Source organism: Nerophis ophidion, linkage group LG16 (assembly GCF_033978795.1).
Source record: "Nerophis ophidion isolate RoL-2023_Sa linkage group LG16, RoL_Noph_v1.0, whole genome shotgun sequence".
Taxonomy (NCBI): Eukaryota; Metazoa; Chordata; class Actinopteri; order Syngnathiformes; family Syngnathidae; genus Nerophis; species Nerophis ophidion.
The window spans coordinates 26,808,328-26,828,794 of NC_084626.1; the positions used below are offsets into that span (position 1 = coordinate 26,808,328).

General features: G+C 36.8%; 1 protein-coding gene across 1 annotated transcript in view; it reads left to right on the plus strand.

Moving 5' to 3' along the window:
- Positions 1-20,467, plus strand: part of foxp1b (forkhead box P1b) — a 670,786-nt gene that overhangs the window by 637,341 nt on the left and 12,978 nt on the right. Inside the window, 3 exon segments of the mRNA XM_061874765.1 lie at positions 3,273-3,430; positions 9,689-9,758; positions 9,951-10,117. Of these exon segments, the coding sequence (XP_061730749.1) occupies positions 3,273-3,430; positions 9,689-9,758; positions 9,951-10,117 (395 nt within the window).

Sequence of the window (20,467 nt, forward strand, 5' to 3'; positions counted from 1 at the left end):
ATTTAGGGTCTATTCATGGTTATTAACATGTTAATTGCACATTCAAAACCTTAAAAGCAGCAAAGTAGCACCAACGAATAGGAACATTTTTGGGAGATTTTGACATATTTAGGGTCTAGTCATGTTATCAACAGTGTAATTTCACGTTAATAACCGTAAAACCACAAAAGTAGCACCAATTAATAGGACAATTTTAGGGAGCTTTTGAGATATTTAGGGTCTCGTCATGGTTAATAACACTGTAATTACACGTTAACAACATTCAAAACCGTAAAAGCACAATAGTATCACCAACAATCAGAACCATTTTGGGGAGATTTTGACATATTTAGGGTCTATTAATGGTTAATAACACTGTAATTACACATTAATAACCTTTAGAGCCGTAAAAGCACAAACATTGCATTGTGTAAAATTATTTCAAAAATGACACACAGTTTGGCTGTACGACAAAAACGGGGGCAACCCAAATCCTCCAAAAAAAGTGGGGCGTACAAAAACCGAGGTGCCACTCTATTTATTTGGCCGAATAATCTATAAACCAGGGGTGTCCAAACTTTTTCTACTGAGGGCCGCACACTGAAAAATCAAAGCAACCATTTTGATATGTTTTTATTTCAAAAACCAATACAATATACGTGTAAAAATATACAGTTAGGCCTCCACTCAGGCTTGATCCCAGGGACCCCAAAGGATTTTGGTCCAAAAAATATTTAAAATGTGTCATTTTTTTGTGTTATTGTTATTCAAGGTTTAAATCTCTAAATAAACATTAGGTCAATCCGTCAATATAAAGTTTTAAAGATGTAAGTTGTATGCCCTTTTTGTTATGGGAAAAAAAAACACAAAATATGCAATACTTTCCCCCAATAGAATTTTAAATTGGAATATTTGAGATTATAGATAAATTGGAGCCTTAAAAATGTCAACACATAACACCATTGGTTTTAATGTATTATTATTTTTAGCAATGACACACAAAAAAAATTGCACTAAAATTATTGGGGATCCAAAAGGGTCCGACTCATTAAAAATAAAAAAAACGTTTAATTTTTTTACTGTTTACTTTAAACACAATCGTCTTTAGATCAACTTCAGATCCATCTGTCAATTATAACTTTAATTGTTGTTTATGTTTTTTGTTTGTTCTTATTAGGCCCTTCTTTAGAAAAAAAACAACTTAGTTTTTTATATGGTAATCACAAAATATGCAACATTTTCCCCAAAAATATCTCAAAGTGGAATATTTAATGTGACATTGAATTTGATTACCGTATTTCCTTGAATTGCCGCGCCTACCTTGAATTACTGCCGGGTCAAACTCGCTTCACAAAATAATTAGCGCATGCTTAGTATTACCGCCTGGTCAAACTCGTGATGTCACCAGTGACACTTCCCCTGTTATCATTTTCAAAATGGAGGAGGCTAATTTCAATACCGGTAATTTGCAATCGCATAAAGTGAAGAATATTAAGAGCTATTCAGTAGGATTTAAGATCCAAGCTTACATCACACTCAAATTTTTACTGCATGCCTTTGGTAAGTGCCGGAGTAAGAAGAGGTTTTAAAATAATTAGCGCATGCTTACTTTCAACGCATGCCTTTGGTAAGCGCAGGAGCATACTTGCCAACCCTCCCGGATATCAACGCCTCTCCCGCAAACCTCCCGGGACAAATTTTCTCCCGAAATTCAGACGGCGCTGGAGGCCACGCCCACTCCACTCCACGCTGAGTTGGAATATAATTACAACACTTTATGTACATATTTATATACATATTTATATACATTTTACATATTTATATAATATGTAACTACAAGCTCCATTCACAGACAGAGTCCCATTGCTTTTATGAGCGGTTGCGCGAGTCAAAAGCTGGAAAAAATAAATATATATATATATACTGTATATAAATATACATATATATATATATATATATATATATATATATATATATATATATATATGTGTATATGTATATATTTTTGAATTTATTTATTTTTTATTTTTTTAATGTATTTATTTATTTATTTTTTACATTTTTATTTGTGGCGGGCTGCCACAAATAAATGAATGTGTGGGAAACCCTGATACATATATATATATATATATATATATATATATATACATATATATATATATATACGTATATATATACGTATATATATATATATATACGTATATATATATACGTATATATATATATATATATATATATATATATATATATATATATATAGGCGACTTGTCCAGGGTGTACCCCGCCTTCCGCCCGATTGTAGCTGAGATAGGCGCCAGCGCCCCCCGTGACCCCTAAAGGGAGTAAGCGGTAGAAAATGGATGGATGGATGGATATTTATTTATATATATAATATATATGAAATACTCGAATTATACGCCACCCCTCTTAACCACGCCCCCCGCCCCAACCACGCCCCCCACCTCCCGAAATCGGAGGTCTCAAGGTTGGCAAGTATGCGCAGGAGTGAGAATATATTTTAAATTAATTAGCGCCCCGGTGGCAATTCAAGGAAATACAGTAATTACTCAATTTTTTAAAAGAAAATAACAGCCTGCATGGCAGCTTTGTGTTATTAGAATAAACATTGGAACCAAATCTTGTCACATTTCTACCACTTTTTCAGTTTTTTTTTTAATCTTAGTTTTAGAATGTGCCAAGGGCCGTTAAAAAATTACCCCCGCGGGCCGCACTTTGGACATTCCTCCTATAAACACAAACAGCTTCTCCTATTCCTTGCAATGTCATGTTCCTCATGCCGACCACATGTCCACTGATGGAAACCTGTTTTTTGTTTCCTTTTTTGTTGTTGTTTTCACACCAACTGCAGAACGCAGTCCGGCATAATCTTAGTCTACACAAGTGTTTTGTGCGAGTAGAAAACGTAAAAGGGGCCGTGTGGACAGTGGACGAAATAGAGTTCCAAAAGAGACGGCCTCAAAAGATCAGTGGGTAGGTGTGTGTGTGTGTTTGTGCGCATGTGTGCGTGTGTGTGTGTGTGTGCGTGTGTGTGTGCCATATCCTCCCTGCTTGCTTTTGCCGTGCCTCACCCGTCCTTCACATGTGCTTTTTTTTGGGTGATGCCCCGTACACCTCACCCGCGGTGGCTTTGGCTTGTGTTTCATTGTGACCCCCCCACCCCCCCCCCCCCCCCCCACCCCCACACCCCCGCCTCCCTTGTGTGTGTGTGTGTGTGTGTTTGTCCCCTGGCCCGTCTTGCATCTTGCTGCGCCCGCCCGGCTTGGCTCTCCCAGGGTGCCGTTCGCACCAACCTTTCCCTGCATAAGTGCTTTGTGAGAGTAGAGGATGAGTTTGGGTCCCGTTGGACCGTTGATGGCGAGGAGTTTAAGCGCGGCCGACACGTGCAGAGAGGCCGCCCTCGGAAATACGCCGCCGACGAGCTGCTCGTACAGTAAGCACTTATCCCCCCCCCCCCCCAGCTCCCGCCCCACCTGCATGTTCCCCATTATCAGTGTTGCCATCACGCATTCATCCAACATGCTTTTGCTTAGTGTTGCTTCTTGTGCATTTATTTATTGTGTGGGATTTTTTTGTTTGTCTTAAAAAAAAAGCTTCAAAGGGGACCAATGATGATTTTTGTCTTTTCTGATTTATAAATGTAAAAAAATGGGTGTCGAACACGGTTACACCGAGGGCCACATCGCAGTTACGGCTGCCCTAAGACGGCCGCTTGTAGCCGTATTAAAAAATATGAATATAAATGTATAAGAGTTCACCTCATGATATTACAAAATTAATTGCAGTGCGTTTGATTTTGATTTTTGTATTAAATACGGGCGGGGTCACCCACATCTGCGGTCCTCTCCAAGGTTTCTCATAGTCATTCACATTGACATCCCTCTGGGTTGTGAGTTTTTCTTTGCTCTTATGTGGGCTCTGAACCGAGTATGATGTTTTGGCTTGTGCAGCCCTTTGAGACACCTGTGATTTAGGGCTATATAAATAAACATTGGTTGGTTGGTGGTAAAAAAAAAAAGAAAAAAATTCAGTAAAGAAAAAAAAACTTCACCGTAAAATTTATATTTTTTTAAATAATATTACTGTAAATGGAAATATGCCAGTATATTTTTTTTTACTCAAGCGGATATTTATTTTGTTTTAATCTTAAGTTTGAAATTAATGATAGTATTATATTTGTGGCATAATTAGATAATAAAGTTTCAAATATACCCAACAGCATGCAATAGATGTATTTTTGTCCGTCACAAAGAAAAGATTACATTTAATACCGTATTTTACGAATCTTAAGGCGCACTGCCGATGAATGGTCTATTTTCGATCTTTTTTCATGTATAAGGCGCATTAAAGGAGTCATATCATTACATATTTTTTTGTAAATGTAAAAAAAAAAAAAAAAAATCTATTTTTCAGTTTAAAAAAAAAAAAGGCAAAACTTGACCATAAAATTTGCTATTGTTTTTTTTTTTGTTTTTTTCTACAGCATATTACTGTAAATGGTAACACTTAGGGAGGGGTACATGTTCACCATTAATTAGTTGCTGATTAATGAGTTACGGTTGGGGCTAGGGTTAGTGTGTGGGTTAGGGTTAAGGGTTAAGATTAGAGGGTTTGGGTTCAGACTAACTAAGACTCGGGTAGGTTTGGGGTTAGGGTTAGTGTTCGGGTTGGGGTTAGGGTTAAGGTGAAGGGTTAAGGTTAGAGGGTTAGGGTTAAGACTAACTAAGACTTGGTTAGGGCTAGGGTTGGTGTTTGGGTGGGGTTAAGGTGAAGGGTTAAGGTTAGAGGGTTAGGGTTAAGACTAACTAAGACTTGGTTAGGGCTAGGGTTAGTGTTTGGGTGGGGTTAGGGTGAAGGGTTAAGGTTAGAGTGTTAGGGTTTAGACTAACTAAGACTCGGGTAGGTTTGGGGTTAGGGTTAGTGTTCGGGTTGGGGTTAGGGTTAAGGTGAAGGGTTAAGGTTAGAGGGTTAGGGTTAAGACTAACTAAGACTTGGTTAGGGCTAGGGTTAGTGTTTGGGTGGGGTTAGGGTGAAGGGTTAAGGTTAGAGTGTTAGGGTTCAGACTTGCTAAAACTCGGTTAGGGTTAGGATTAGGACTTGGGATTAGGGTTAAGGTTAGAGGTTTAGGGTTTAGACTCTGTAAGACTCTTAGTTGATGGCTTATTGGTTTTATAATAAGGCCATGCAGAATAAGGCATTAATAAGTACTTAATCCATCCATCCATTTCCTACCGCCTATTCCCTTTCGGGGTCGCGGAAGTACTTAATAATGACCTATTAAAAGCCAATATGTTACTAGTACTTAATAATGACTAATTAAGACCCAATATGTTACTAGTACTTAATAATGACTAATTAAGAGCCAATATGTTACTAGTACTTAATAATGACTAATTAAGACCCAATATGTTACTAGTACTTATTAATGACTAATTAAGAGCCAATATGTTACTAGTAATTAACAATGTCTAATTAAGAGCCAATATGTTACTAGTACTTAATAATGACTAATTAAGACCCAATATGTTACTAGTACTTATTAATGACTAATTAAGAGCCAATATGTTACTAGTACTTAATAATGACTAATTAAGACCCAATATGTTACTAGTACTTAATAATGACTAATTAAGAGCCAATATGTTACTAGTAATTAACAATGTCTAATTAAGAGCCAATATGTTACTAGTACTTAATAATGACTAATTAAGAGCCAATATGTTACTAGTACTTAATAATGACTGATTAAGAGCCAATTTGTTACTAGTACCTAATAATGACTAATTATGAGCCCAATATGTTACTTGTACTTAATAATGACTAATTAAGGCCCAATATGTTACTAGTACTTAATAATGACTAATTAAGACCCAATATGTTACTAGTACTTAATAATGACTAATTAAGAGCCAATATGTTACTAGTACTTAATAATGACTAATTATGAGCCCAATATGTTACTAGTACTTAATAATGACTAATTAAGACCCAATATGTTACTAGTACTTAATAATGACTAATTAAGAGCCAATATGTTACCAGTACTTAATAATGACTGATTAAGAGCCAATATGTTACTAGTACTTAATAATGACTGATTAAGAGCCAATTTGTTACTAGTGCCTAATAATGACTAATTATGAGCCCAATATGTTACTAGTACTTAATAATGACTAATTAAGACCCAATATGTTACTAGTACTTAATAATGACTAATTAAGAGCCAATATGTTACTAGTACTTAATAATGACTAATTAAGACCCAATATGTTACTAGTACTTAATAATGACTAATTATGAGCCCAATATGTTACTAGTACTTAATAATGACTAATTAAGGCCCACCATGTTACTAGTACTTAATAATGACTAATTAAGAGCCAATATGTTACTAATACTTAACAATGACTAATTAAGAGCCAACATGTTACTAGTACTTAATAATGACTAATTATGAGCCCAATATGTTACTAGTACTTAATAATGACTAATTAAGGCCCACTATGTTACTAGTACTTAATAATGACTAATTAAGAGCCAATATGTTACTAGTACTTAATAATGACTAATCAAGAGCCAATATGTTACTAGTACTTAATAATGACTAATTAAGAGCCAATATGTTACTAGTACTTAATAATGACTAATTAAGACCCAATATGTTACTAGTACTTAATAATGACTAATTAAGAGCCAATATGTTACTAGTACTTAATAATGACTAATTAAGACCCAATATGTTACTAGTACTTAATAATGACTAATTAAGAGCCAATATGTTACTAGTACTTAATAATGACTAATTAAGAGCCAATATGTTACTAGTACTTAATAATGACTGATTAAGAGCCAATTTGTTACTAGTACCTAATAATGACTAATTATGAGCCCAATATGTTACTAGTACTTAATAATGACTAATTAAGGCCCACTATGTTACTAGTACTTAATAATGACTAATTAAGAGCCAATATGTTACTAGTACTTAATGACTAATTAAGACCCAATATGTTACTAGTAATTGATAATGACTAATTAAGACCCAATATGCTACTAGTACTTAATAATGACTAATTAAGGCCCAATATGTTACTAGTACCTAATAATGACTAATTATGAGCCCAATATGTTACTAGTATTTAATAATGACTAATTAAGGCCCAATATGCTACTAGTACTTAATAATGACTAATTAAGGCCCAATATGTTACTAGTACCTAATAATGACTAATTATGAGCCCAATATGTTACTAGTACTTAATAATGACTAATTAAGACCCAATATGTTACTAGTAATTGATAATGACTAATTAAGACCCAATATGCTACTAGTACTTAATAATGACTAATTAAGGCCCAATATGTTACTAGTACCTAATAATGACTAATTATGAGCCCAATATGTTACTAGTACTTAATAATGACTAATTAAGGCCCAATATGTTACTAGTACTTAATAATGACTAATTAAGAGCCAATATGTTACTAGTACTTAATAATGACTAATTAAGACCCAATATGTTACTAGTACTTAATAATGACTAATTAAGAGCCAATATGTTACTAGTACTTAATAATGACTAATTAAGACCCAATATGTTACTAGAACTTAATAAAGACTAATTAAGACCCAATATGTTACTAGTACTTATTAATGACTAATTAAGAGCCAATATGTTACTAGTACTTAATAATGACTAATTAAGACCCAATATGTTACTAGTACTTAATAATGACTAATTAAGACCCAATATGTTACTTGTACTTAATGATTAATTAAGACCTGACATTGATTGATTGATTGAATATGTTACTAGTACTTAATAATGACTAATTAAGAGCCAATATGTTGCTTCTTTGCATGTTAATAAGAAACTAATATAATAGTAAACATGTTCCCCATACTAAAGTGTTACCCTGTAAATGAAAAAAACGATACTATAGATTTACGATACTATCTTCCAGAAAAAGTTTCAGTCAGTCAATCAAAGGTTGTTGTTTTTTTACTGTAAATTCTATTGTCGTTTCTAGAATGTACAATCTGATGAATGACTGGCTTTGGTATAACTCAAGCAGATATGTATTTTTTGTTTTCGTTAAAAAAAAAAAAGTTAATTAATGATAGTATTCTTTTATGTTATTTTATTATAAAAAGTAGCATGCAGGCCCTTCTGTAGTGGAAAAGTTGGGCCCTAAGGTCTAAAAGGTTAAAAAATCCCTGATGTAGATCACAAAGAAGTGTTTTAAATGTAGAAAACAACCACAATTATTAACCAGAGGGGGGAGCTCCTCGTTTTCGGCTTCAAAAAACATTAAAAAAGGTAGGATATATATATATATATATATATATATATATATATATATATATATATATATAATTGCGGCATGTGCATAATATTACCGACGTGTAACATGCAGTAGCATAAGTGCTAATAAAAGCAGTTTTTTTTAATGCAGAGTTTCAATGGATTCGGCGGTGCAGGTGTACTTCTTGTTGTGACCGGGTGAATCTATAAAATGTTTATGAAGTTTATGCGGAAAAAACGAAACAATTAATAGTGTAATTTTTCCAAATATATATGATAATACTTTTATTTGCAATCTGGATTTTTTTTTTACTATTTATTTAGCCTTTATTTAACCGGGTAAAATCCCATTGAGATCCAAGACAGGAGAAAATAGCAGTGACCTTCTAGATTTATGTTTTAATAGTGTACTTTTTCCAAATATATATTATAATGTTGTTATTTGCAATCTGAAATTTGTATTTATTTATTTAGCCTTTATTTAACCGGGTAAAATCCCATTGAGATCCAAGATCTCTTTTCCAAGGGAGACCTGGCCATGGGGGAAAAAAATAGCAGTGACCTTCTAGATATATGTTTTAATAGTGTACTTTTTCCAAATATATATTATAATGTTGTTATTTGGAATCTGTTTTTTTTTTTAATATTAATTCAGCCTTTATTTAACGGGGTAAAATCCCATTGAGATCCAAGATCTCTTTTTTAAGGGAGACCTGGCCTTGGGGAAACAACACACCAGTGACCTTCTAGATTTATGTATTAATAGTGTACTTTTTCCACATATATATTATAATGTTGTTATTTGCAATCTGGATTTTTGTTTATATTTATATGGCCTTTATTTAACGGGGTGAAATCCCATTGAGATCCAAGATCTCTTTTCCAAGGGAAACCTGGCCAAGAGGGCAGCAAGTTACCATTTAGTGGTCAATTGTACGGAATATGTACTGTACTGTGCAACCTACTAATACAAGTTTCAATCAATCAATCAATCAAAGCAAGGTTACATGAAACATCAACTTTACAACATTAAAACTTGCTCATATGACACACATTCATACAAACAAGGTAGACTGCAATCCTTTCGCAGAAGCTCTAAACTCATTTAGATGTAACAAGGGTTTGAAGTTGCAGATTCGATTGAAAGTTATTCCAAGCACCTCGGTGCTTTCTTGCCCAGTTCAGTTCTTAAAGGAGGAAACACCTCCACAGTAGAAAAAAAAAAACGGGTTATAAAAGTGACTGGACACCTAAGCCTTTAAGGAAATGTTTTAAATGGAGATGAAAAGTCATCACAGATCCCCTTTAAGTGTCTTAATTTCTACAGCTGTAAATGTATCGTGTTGTCATAAAAAGTTGCTATAATGTAATTTGTCTGTTTGCAGAAGTCCGGCATTGGTGAAGAATATTCAGACTAGCTTGGGCTATGGCCCAAACTTCTCTGCTGCCTTTCAGGTAAAAAAGCTCAAACTGAAAAGTAATGCAATTTAAAAAAAAAAAAAAAACAGCCGTCATTTCCACAAGAAGTGATGGGCGGATATATTTGTATGAAAGAAAGAAAAAAAGAAAGAGTGATGGGCAACTGAGTAGGTGCTGACAACTCTCTTCCGCTCTACATTTAATGCTCGGGGCCTGCCTGCATTTCAGGCTTCAATGGCAGAGAACAACATACCTCTATACACAACTGCTTCCATTGGAAGTCCCACCCTCAACTCCCTGGCCAACGCCATCCACGAGGAGCTGAATGGAGCAATGGACCATGGAAACAGCAACAGCAGTGACAGCAGCCCGGGACGCTCGCCCCTGCTCGCTATGTGAGTGGCACCCAAAAGTACTTCCCATTTCCATGCCAACCATATATCCACTGTTTTGTCACCGGGGCTGAGGAAACGGACCGGATATTTCCGAGGAAAGATAAATAGACGGATGGTGAGGTCAAGCGGCTTTTCAGCCGATTTTTGAAAGGAGTTCTATAATTTCCTACCGACTGTGAGGCCGTGAATGTGTCTTGACTGGCCGTCGCCTGCTTGAGTGGACGAAAACACATACTGCGAAACGGACGTCTTGGGGAATTCACTGGGAAATTTGTGGAATCGAAACAATACAAGAAGAACGCGGTTGTCCACTGCAAAAAAGTCAGTATTAAAAAAGAAGAAGAAGAAAAATACAAAAATGAGGGGTATTTTACTTGAACTAAGCAAAATTATCTGCCTATAGAACAAGAAAATTTCAGTTTTTGCAGTGTGGAGCTGAGGAAAGGGACCAAATATTCGGAGGTAAATAAATAGACGGATGGTGAGGTCAAGCGGCTTTTCAGACGATTTTTGAAAGGAGTTCTATAATTTCCTACCGACTGTGAGGCCGTGAATGTGTCTTGACTGGCCGTCGCCTGCTTGAGTGGACGAAAACACGTATTGCGAAACGGACGTCTTGGGGAATTCACTGGGAAATTTGTGGAATCGAAACAATACAAGAATAACGCAGTTGTACACTGCAAAAAAGTCAGTATTCAAAAAGAAGAAGAAGAAAAATACAAAAATGAGGGGTATTTTACTTGAACTAAGCAAAATTATCTGCCAATAGAACAAGAAAATTTCAGTTTTTGCAGTGTGGAGCTGAGGAAACGGACCAAATGTTTCGCAGAAAAATAAATAGACGGAAAGTGAGGTCAAGCGGCTTTTCAGCCGATTTTTGAAAGGAGTTCTATAATTTCCCACTGACTGTGAAGCCGTGAATGTGTCTTGACTGGCCGTCGCCTGCCTGAGTGGACGACAACACGTATTGCGAAACGGACGTCTTGGGAAATTCACTGGGAAATTTGTGGAATCGAAACAATACAAGAAGAACGCAGTTGTGCACTGCAAAAAAGTCAGTATTCAAAAACAAAACAAAAAAAATTAAAAATGAGGGGTATTTTACTTGAACTAAGCAAAATGATCTGCCTATAGAACAAGAACATTTCAGTTTTTGCAGTGTGGAGCTGAGGAAAGGGACCAAATATTCGGAGGTAAATAAATAGACGGATGGTGAGGTCAAGCGGCTTTTCAGACGATTTTTGAAAGGAGTTCTATAATTTCCTACCGACTGTGAGGCCGTGAATGTGTCTTGACTTGCCGTCGCCTGCTTGTGTGGACGAAAACACATACTGCGAAACAGACGTCTTGGGGAATTCACTGGGAAATTTGTGGAATCGAAACAATACAAGAAGAACGCAGTTGTGCACTGCAAAAAAGTCAGTATTCAAAAACAAAACAAAAAAAATTAAAAATGAGGGGTATTTTACTTGAACTAAGCAAAATTATCTGCCTATAGAACAAGAACATTTCAGTTTTTGCAGTGTGGAGTTGAGGAAAGGGACCAAATATTCGGAGGTAAATAAATAGACGGATGGTGAGGTCAAGCGGCTTTTCAGCCAATTTTTGAAAGGAGTTCTATAATTTCCCACTGACTGTGAGGCCGTGAATGTGTCTTGATTTTGTTTAGTTGTTGTGCACTCGTCACTTTATTTTGTTAAAAAAAACATTTGTATGTAGCATTTAATACTACACATTAGCAATATAAACTAATGGTAAATTGATTACGATAGGCTTTGTGAAAATTCGTAAATTGTTTTAGTATTTTCAGGTCCTTAATCTATTGTCAAAATACTGAATGGAGTTTTGAAATCGGATCTGTACATCCCCAAAAAATCAAAATCTCAGACGAAAATTTAGATTCTGATTCTGCATGAGGGCAGCCCGGTTGGAGAGGGGTTATTGCGTCTGCCTCGCAATACGAAGGTTCTGGGTTCGATCCTGCACTCGGGATCTATCAGTGTGGAGTTAGCATGTCCTCCCCGTGACTGTGTGGGTTCCCTCCGGGTTCTCCGGGTTCCTCCCACCTCCAAAGACATGCACCTGCACTGCAAAAAGTCAGTCTTCAAAAACAAGAAAAAAAAATACAAAAATGAGAGGTATTTTACTTGAACTAAGCAAAATTATCTGCCAATAGATCAAGAAAATTTGGCTTGTCAAGACTTTCCAAAACAAGTAAAATTAGCTAACCTCAATGAATCAAAAATATTTTAAAATAAGTATATTCTCACTAATAACAAGTGCACTTTTCTTGGTAGAAAAAAAAATATGAGACCTTTTTGCTCAATATGTTGAGAAATATTCCTAAATTAAGTAAATGCTAGTGGCATTATCTTGACATAAAGAAAGAAATTATTACTTTAAAAAAGTACTTTTATACTTGTGGGTGTTGTTGACACAGCTTTGCAACAGTTGATATTCTAGTTTCAAGCATTTTTTACTCAATATAGGTCATGACATCTCAGCTACAACCTGTAATATCTTACTGAGATCATTTAGGACCAAAACCCTTAAAACAAGAAAAACACTCTAACATAAAATCTGCTTAGTGAGAATAATTATCTTATCAGACATAAAATAAGCAAATATCACCCTTATTTGAGATATTTCATCTTACTTAGATTTCAGTTTTTGCAGTGTGGGGATACGTTGATTAAATTGGCCCTAGTTTGTGAATGTGAGTGTGTGTGTTTGTCTATCTATGTTGGCCCTGTGAGCAGGTGGTGACTTGTCCAGGGTGTACACTGCCTTCCACCTGAATGCAGCTGAGATAGGCTCCAGCATCCCCCGCAACCCTGAAGGGAATAAGCGGTAGAAAATGGATGGATGGATTTTGCATGAAGATTCCTTTGCCTGTAAAGTAAAAAATAAATAAATAAATAAAAAAAATGGTGCTGTCTTTTGCGGCTCCAGACTATTTTTCTTGAGTAAAAAAAAAAAAAAAAAGCGCTAATAACATTTGCTGACCCCCAGCCTAGGTTGTGTCTGACCTCCCAGTAGAAAAGGAAACTCCACCTTTACAAGCTTCTGTCACCAGACTATCCTGGAGGCGGGTGTTATTTCCACACACACACAAAAATAAACAAACAAAAAAAAACGATATTCCTTTCCGCGCACGTAGAATCACACAATTCAGATTAATGTAAATACTTTCGAAACAGCCGACCGCAAAGTGACTCAACTGTTGGCTGCGAGGCGGCGAAACACGAGCCCGACACATTCAGAGGAGCCGCTGGATGAAAAAAAAAAAAATAGCACCGAAGCACAATTAGTCTGGAGCAGTTTTTCAACCTTTTTTGAACCGAGGCACATTTGGTTGGTCACTACTGCCTACTTCCTCTTGTTATATTCTTATTTGACTGTTATATTTTATTCCCATTGTGGCTTTTTATTTTTTTATTCTTATTGTAATATTTCTCGATTTTGTTTACATTTAAACCCCCATTATTTACTTTTAACTTTTTTTTAAATTGATCTCAACTCTGTTCACTGCTGCTGGAATTTTAATTTTCCTGAAGGAATCAATAAAGTACTATCTATCTATCTATCTATCTATCTATCTATCTATCTATCCATCTATCTATCTATCTATCTATCTATCTATCTATCTATCTATCCATCTATCTATCTATCTATATATCTATCTATCTATCTATCTATCCATCTATCTATCTATCTATATATCTATCTATCTATCTATCTATTTATCTATTTATCTATCCATCCATCCATCCATCCATCCATCTATCCATCTATCTTTCTATCTATCTATCTATCTATCTATCTATCTATCTATCTATCTATCTATCTATCTATCTATCCATCTATCTATCTATCTATCTATCTATCTATCTATCTATCTATCAATCTATCCATCTATTTATCTATTTATCTATCCATCCATCCATCTATCCATCCATCCATCCATCCATCCATCTATCCATCTATCTTTCTATCTATCTATCTATCTATCTATCTATCTATCTATCTATCTATCTATCTATCCATCTATCTATCTATCTATCCATCTATCCATCATCCATCCATCCATCCATCCATCCATCCATCCATCCATCCATCCATCCATCCATCCATCCATCTATCTATCTATCTATCTATCTATCTATCTATCTATCTATCTATCTATCTATCTATCTATCTATCTATCTATCTATCTATCTATCTATTTATATATCCATCTATCCATCAATCTATCCATCCATCCATCCATCCATCCATCTATCTATCTATCTATCTATCTATCTATCTATCTATCTATCTATCTATCTATCTATCTATCTATCTATCTATCTATCTATCTATCTATCTATCTATCTATCTATCTATCTATATATCTATCTATCTATCTATCTATTTATCTATTTATCTATCCATCCATCCATCCATCCATCCATCCATCCATCCATCTATCCATCTATCTTTCTATCTATCTATCTATCTATCTATCTATCTATCTATCTATCTATCTATCTATCTATCTATCTATCTATCTATCTATCTATCTATCTATCCATCTATCCATCTATTTATCTATTTATCTATCCATCCATCCATCTATCCATCCATCCATCCATCTATCCATCTATCTTTCTATCTATCTATCTATCTATCTATCTATCTATCTATCTATCTATCTATCCATCTATCCATCATCCATCCATCCATCCATCCATCCATCCATCCATCCATCCATCCATCCATCCATCCATCTATCTATCTATCTATCTATCTATCTATCTATCTATCTATCTATCTATCTATCTATCTATCTATCTATCTATCTATCTATCTATCTATCTATCTATCTATCTATCTATCTATTTATATATCCATCTATCCATCAATCTATCCATCCATCCATCCATCCATCCATCCATCCATCCATCCATCTATCTATCTATCTATCTATCTATCTATCCATCTATCTATCTATCTATCTATCTATCTATCTATCTATCTATCTATCTATCTATCTATCTATCTATCTATCCTTCTATCTATCTATCTATCTATCTATCTATCTATCCATCCATCCATCCATACATCCTTCTATCTATCTATCTATCTATTTATCTATTTATCTATCCATCCATCTATCTATCTATCCATCCATCCACCCATCCATCCATCTTTCTGTCTATCTATCTATCTATCTATCTATCTATCTATCTATCTATCTATCTATCTATCTATCTATCTATCTATCTATCTATCTATCCATCCATCCATCCATCCATCCATCCATCCATCCATCCATCCATCCATCCATCCATCCATCCATCCATCCATCCATCCTTCTATCCATCTGTCAATCTATCTATCTATCTATCTATCTATCTATCTATCTATCTATCTATCTATCTATCTATCTATTTATTTTTTTGCGTTGAAAAAATGCGGAGGCACACCACCAAGCAGAAATCATAAAAAATACGAAACTCAGGTGACAGTAAAAAATCGTTGTCACAATTGTTGGATATGACTTTAAAGCATATATGCATCACTATAGCTCTTGTCTCAAAGTAGGTGTACTGTCACCACCTGTCAAATCACACCCTGACTTATTTGGAGTTTTTTGCTGTTTTCCTGTGTGTTGTGTTTTACTTCTTGTCCTTTAATTTTTCACTTTTTTTTTGGTATTTTCCCGGAGCAGTTTCATGTCTTCCTTTGAGCGATATTCCCCCAATCCGTTTTGTTTTAGCAATCAAGAATATTTCAGTTGTTTTTATCCTTCTTTGTGGGGACGTTGTTGATTGTCATGTCATGTTCGGATGTACTTTGTGGACGCCGTCTTTGCTCCACAGTAAGTCTTTGCTGTCGTCCAGCATTCTGTTTTTGTTTACCTTGCAGCCAGTTCAGTTTTAGTTTCATTCTGCATAGCCTTCTCTGAGCTTCAATGTCTTTTCTTAGGGGCACTCACCTTTTGTTTATTTTTGGTTTAAAGGGGAACATTATCACCAAACCTATGCAAGCGTCAATATATACCTTGATGGTGCAGAAAAAAGACCATGTATCTTTTTAACCGATTTCAGAACTCTAAATGGGTGAATTTTGGCGAATTAAACGCCTTTCTGTTTATCGCTCTTTTAGCGATGACGTCAGAATGTGACGTCACCGAGGTAACACACCCGCCATTTTCATTTTCACATTACAAACACCGGGTCTCAGCTCTGTTATTTTCCGTTTTTTCGACTATTTTTTGGAACCTTGGAGACATCATGCCTCGTCGGTGTGTTGTCGGAGGGTGTAACAACACTAACAGGGAGGGATTCAAGTTGCACCACTGGCAAGAAATCTGCCGCCAGCCCCCCATTGAATTTGCCAGAGTGTCTTAACATTTGACCGGCGATGCTAAGACAGACATGGCACAGAGATGTATGGATAACCTGCAGATGCATTTTCAACGATTAAGTCAACGAAATCACAAAGGTGAGTTTTGTTGATGTTGTTGACTTATGTGCTAATCAGACATATTTGGTCGCAGCATGACTGCCAGGTAATCGATACTAACATGCTATGCTAATAGATGCTAACATGCTATTTACATTAGCTGTATGTACATTTGAAAGTAGATACCCACATTTAATGCGAAACAAACACTTACCAATCGACGGATTGAAGTTGCTCCAGTGTCACAAGATGCGAAAGTCCTGATCGTTTGGTCCGCACATTTTACCGGCGATGCTAATAAGGCAGCCATGCTATGGGCCACTTCATTAGGTACACCCATGCTATGGCCGAATAGCTCAATAGCTTCAATGTCTTCTTCAATTTTGTTTTCGCTATCTGCCTCCATACTCCGACCATCTGTTTCAATACATGCGTAATTTGTTGAATCGCTTAAGCCGCTGAAATCCGAGTCTGAATCCGAGCAAATGTCGCTATATCTTGCTGTGGTAACCGCCATGTTTGTTTGTATTGGCAGCCCTGTATGGACAGTCGCATCGCAAATAGGGAAAATCAAGAACTTTAAAGCTTTTTTTTAGGGATATTCCGGGAGGTGTAAAATTTTGAAAAAAAATTCGAAAAATAAAACAAGCCACTGGGAACGGATTTTTATTGTTTTTAACCCTTTTGAAGTTGTGATAATGTTCCCCTTTAAGCATTAGACACCTTTTTACCTTCACCCTGCCTCCCGCTGTTTCCGACATTTATAAGCAATTAGCTACCGGCTGCCACCTACTGATATGGAAGAGTATTACACGGTTCAACAAGTGAAGTGAATTATATTTATATATAAATTCACTTCCTCGGGTCAGATCCCACATGAAATGATCCACTTGAAGTGAAGTGAATTATATTTATATAGCGCTTTTTCTCTCGTGACTCCAAGCGCTTTACATAGTGAAACCCAATATCTAAGTTCCATTCAAACCAGTGTGGGTGGCACTGGGAGCAGGTGGGTAAAGTGTCTTGCCCAAGGACACAACGGCAGTGACTAGGTTGGCAGAAGCGGGAATCAAACCTGCAACCCTCAAGTTGCTGGCACGGCCACTCTATCAACCGAGCTATGCCGCCCCAAAAACATGCACCTGGTTGATTGGCAACACTAAAATTGTCCCTAGTGTGTGAATATTGTCCGTCTGTCTGTGTTGGCACTGTAATGAGATGGCGACTTGATGGCGGTATAGCTCGGTTGGTGGAGTGGCCGTGCCAGCAACTTGAGGGTTGCAGGTTCGATTGCCCAAGGACAAGACACTTTACCCACCTGCTCTCAGTGCCACCCACACTGGTTCAAACCAGTGTGGGTGGCACTGAGAGCAGGTGGGTAAAGTGTCTTGCCCAAGGACACAACGACAGTGACTAGGTTGGCAGAAGCGGGAATCGAACCTGCAACCCTCAAGTCGCTGGCACGGCCACTCTACCAACCGAGCTAAACCGCCACAACAACAAGACATCATTTGCAGACTATATATCTGCAAATATCTGAAATTAGATATCTCCCACGGCACACCGGACTGTATCTCACTAGTGTGCCGCGGCACGGTGGTTGAAAAGCACTGGTCTGGAGGACATCATTCAGAGTTCTTGTGTTGGAAACTTGCGGTCCGGGGCCTTTTAACCGCAGCCCCTCGTTCGCTCGTTCAGTAGGAGTGTCTGCTAAGTTGTTTGAAGCTTAAAATAATAGCGCGCACGGCTGCATGCGTTCCAGATGTGAGGGGCCGACCGCCCGTGTGTGCCGTGCAGAAACACTCGGGGATCGGCCTCCCGAAATTGTGCCTGCAAAGAAAAAGGGGGGGTAGGGGGGTGCAGCAATAAGCTCAGGGCCAACTAGAGGAAAGTGCCATCTCTTATCACGCAGAACATAGCTGTGAGCGTGGCTGTGGAACAGGAAAGGCAGAGACAGGATGGGTGTGCTGGCCTAAAGGCAGCCTGCGTCTCGCTTTAGGCTGATACAACTCCAACTCTTTTTTTCTCTCTCTCTTCATAAATTAATGTATATGAGGTTGTTTAATTTTGCTTTTAAAGAACTTTACTCTTAATAACGTACCCGACAGGAGCACAAACTCCTGTTAAGTAGATAGATAGGACTTTATAGGAGAGTTCCCTCAGGAAAAAAATAATAAAAAGTGCTTTAATTACTCAAGTTTTCACTTAAAATGATGACAGAGGTCTGTAATTTTCATCATAGGTACACTTCAACTGTGAGAGACAGAATGTGAGAAAAAAAAAATCCAGGGATTCACATTGTAGGAATTTTAAAGAATTTATTTGTAAATTATGGTGGAAAATAAGTATTTGGTCAACCATTCAAAGCTCTCACTGATGGAAGGAGGTTTTGGCTCAAAATCTCACGATACATGGCCCCATTCTGTCCCCTTTGCAGAAAAACAGCCCCAAAGCATGATGTTTCCACCCTCATGCTTCACAGTAGGTATGGTGTTCTTGGGATGTAACTCAGTATTCTTCTTCCTCCAAACACGACGAGTTGAGTTTATACCAAAATGGATACATGGATGATACAGCAGAGGATTGGGAGAATGTCATGTGGTCGGATGAAACCAAAATAGAACTTTTTGGTATAAACTCAACTCGTCGTGTTTGGAGGAAGAAGAATATTGAGTTGCATCCCAAGAACACCATACCTACTGTGAAGCATGGGGGTGGAAACATCATGCTTTGGGGCTGTTTTTCTGCTAAGGGGACAGGATGATTGATCCGTGTTAAGGAAAGAATGAATGGGGCCATGTATCGTGAGATTTTGAGCCAAAATCTCATTCCATCAGTGAGAGCTTTGAATGGTTGACCAAATACTTATTTTCCACCATAATTTACAAATAAATTCTTCAAAATTCCTACCATGTGAATTCCTGGATTTTTCTTTCACATTCTGTCTCTCACAGTTGAAGTGTACCTATGATGAAAATTACAGATCTCTGTTATCATTTTAAGTGGGAGAACTTGCACAATCGGTGGCTGACTAAATACTTTTTTGCCCCACTGTATATGTGGATTATTATTTTTTTTATACTCTGTGTTCTGTTCCAGTAGGCGTTCACGCCAAGAATTGTCTCAGGCGGTTTTAGTGCCCCTGTTTGGTCCTGTCCTATTGGGAGAATGTCATGTGGTCGGATGAAACCAAAATAGAACTTTTCACCGACTGTGAGGCCGTGAATGTGTCTTGACTGGCCCGTCGCCTGCTTGAGTGGACGAAAACACGTATGGCGAAACGGACGTCTTGGGGAATTCACTGGGAAATTTGTGGAATCGAAACAATACAAGAAGAAGGCAGTTGTACAATGCAAAAAGTCAGTGTTCAGAAACAATACAAAGATTACAAAAATGAGGGGTATTTTACTTGAAGTAAGCAAAATGATCTGCCTATAGAAATAGAAAATTTTGCTCCAAAACAAGTATCCGGATCATGTTTTGTTTAGATACGTTCTGTTAGTTTTGGACTCTCTTAGTTACTGTTTTGTGCACTTTGGGTGTTTGTTTTGGTTTCCATGGGTACTAATTGGTTTCACCTGCCTCTGATTGTGCAAGTTCTCCCACTTAAAATGATGACAGAGGTCTGTAATTTTCATCATAGGTACACTTCAACTGTGAGAGACAGAATGTGAAAAAAAAAATCCAGGAATTCACATTGTAGGAATTTTAAAGAATTTGTTAGTAAATTATGTTGGAAAATAAGTATTTGGTCAACCATTCAAAGCTCTCACTAATGGAAGGAGGTTTTGGCTCAAAATCTCACGATACATGGACCCATTCATTCTTTCCTTAACACGGATCAATCGTCCTGTCCTCTTAGCAGAAAAACCGCCCCAAAGCATGATGTTTCCACCCCCA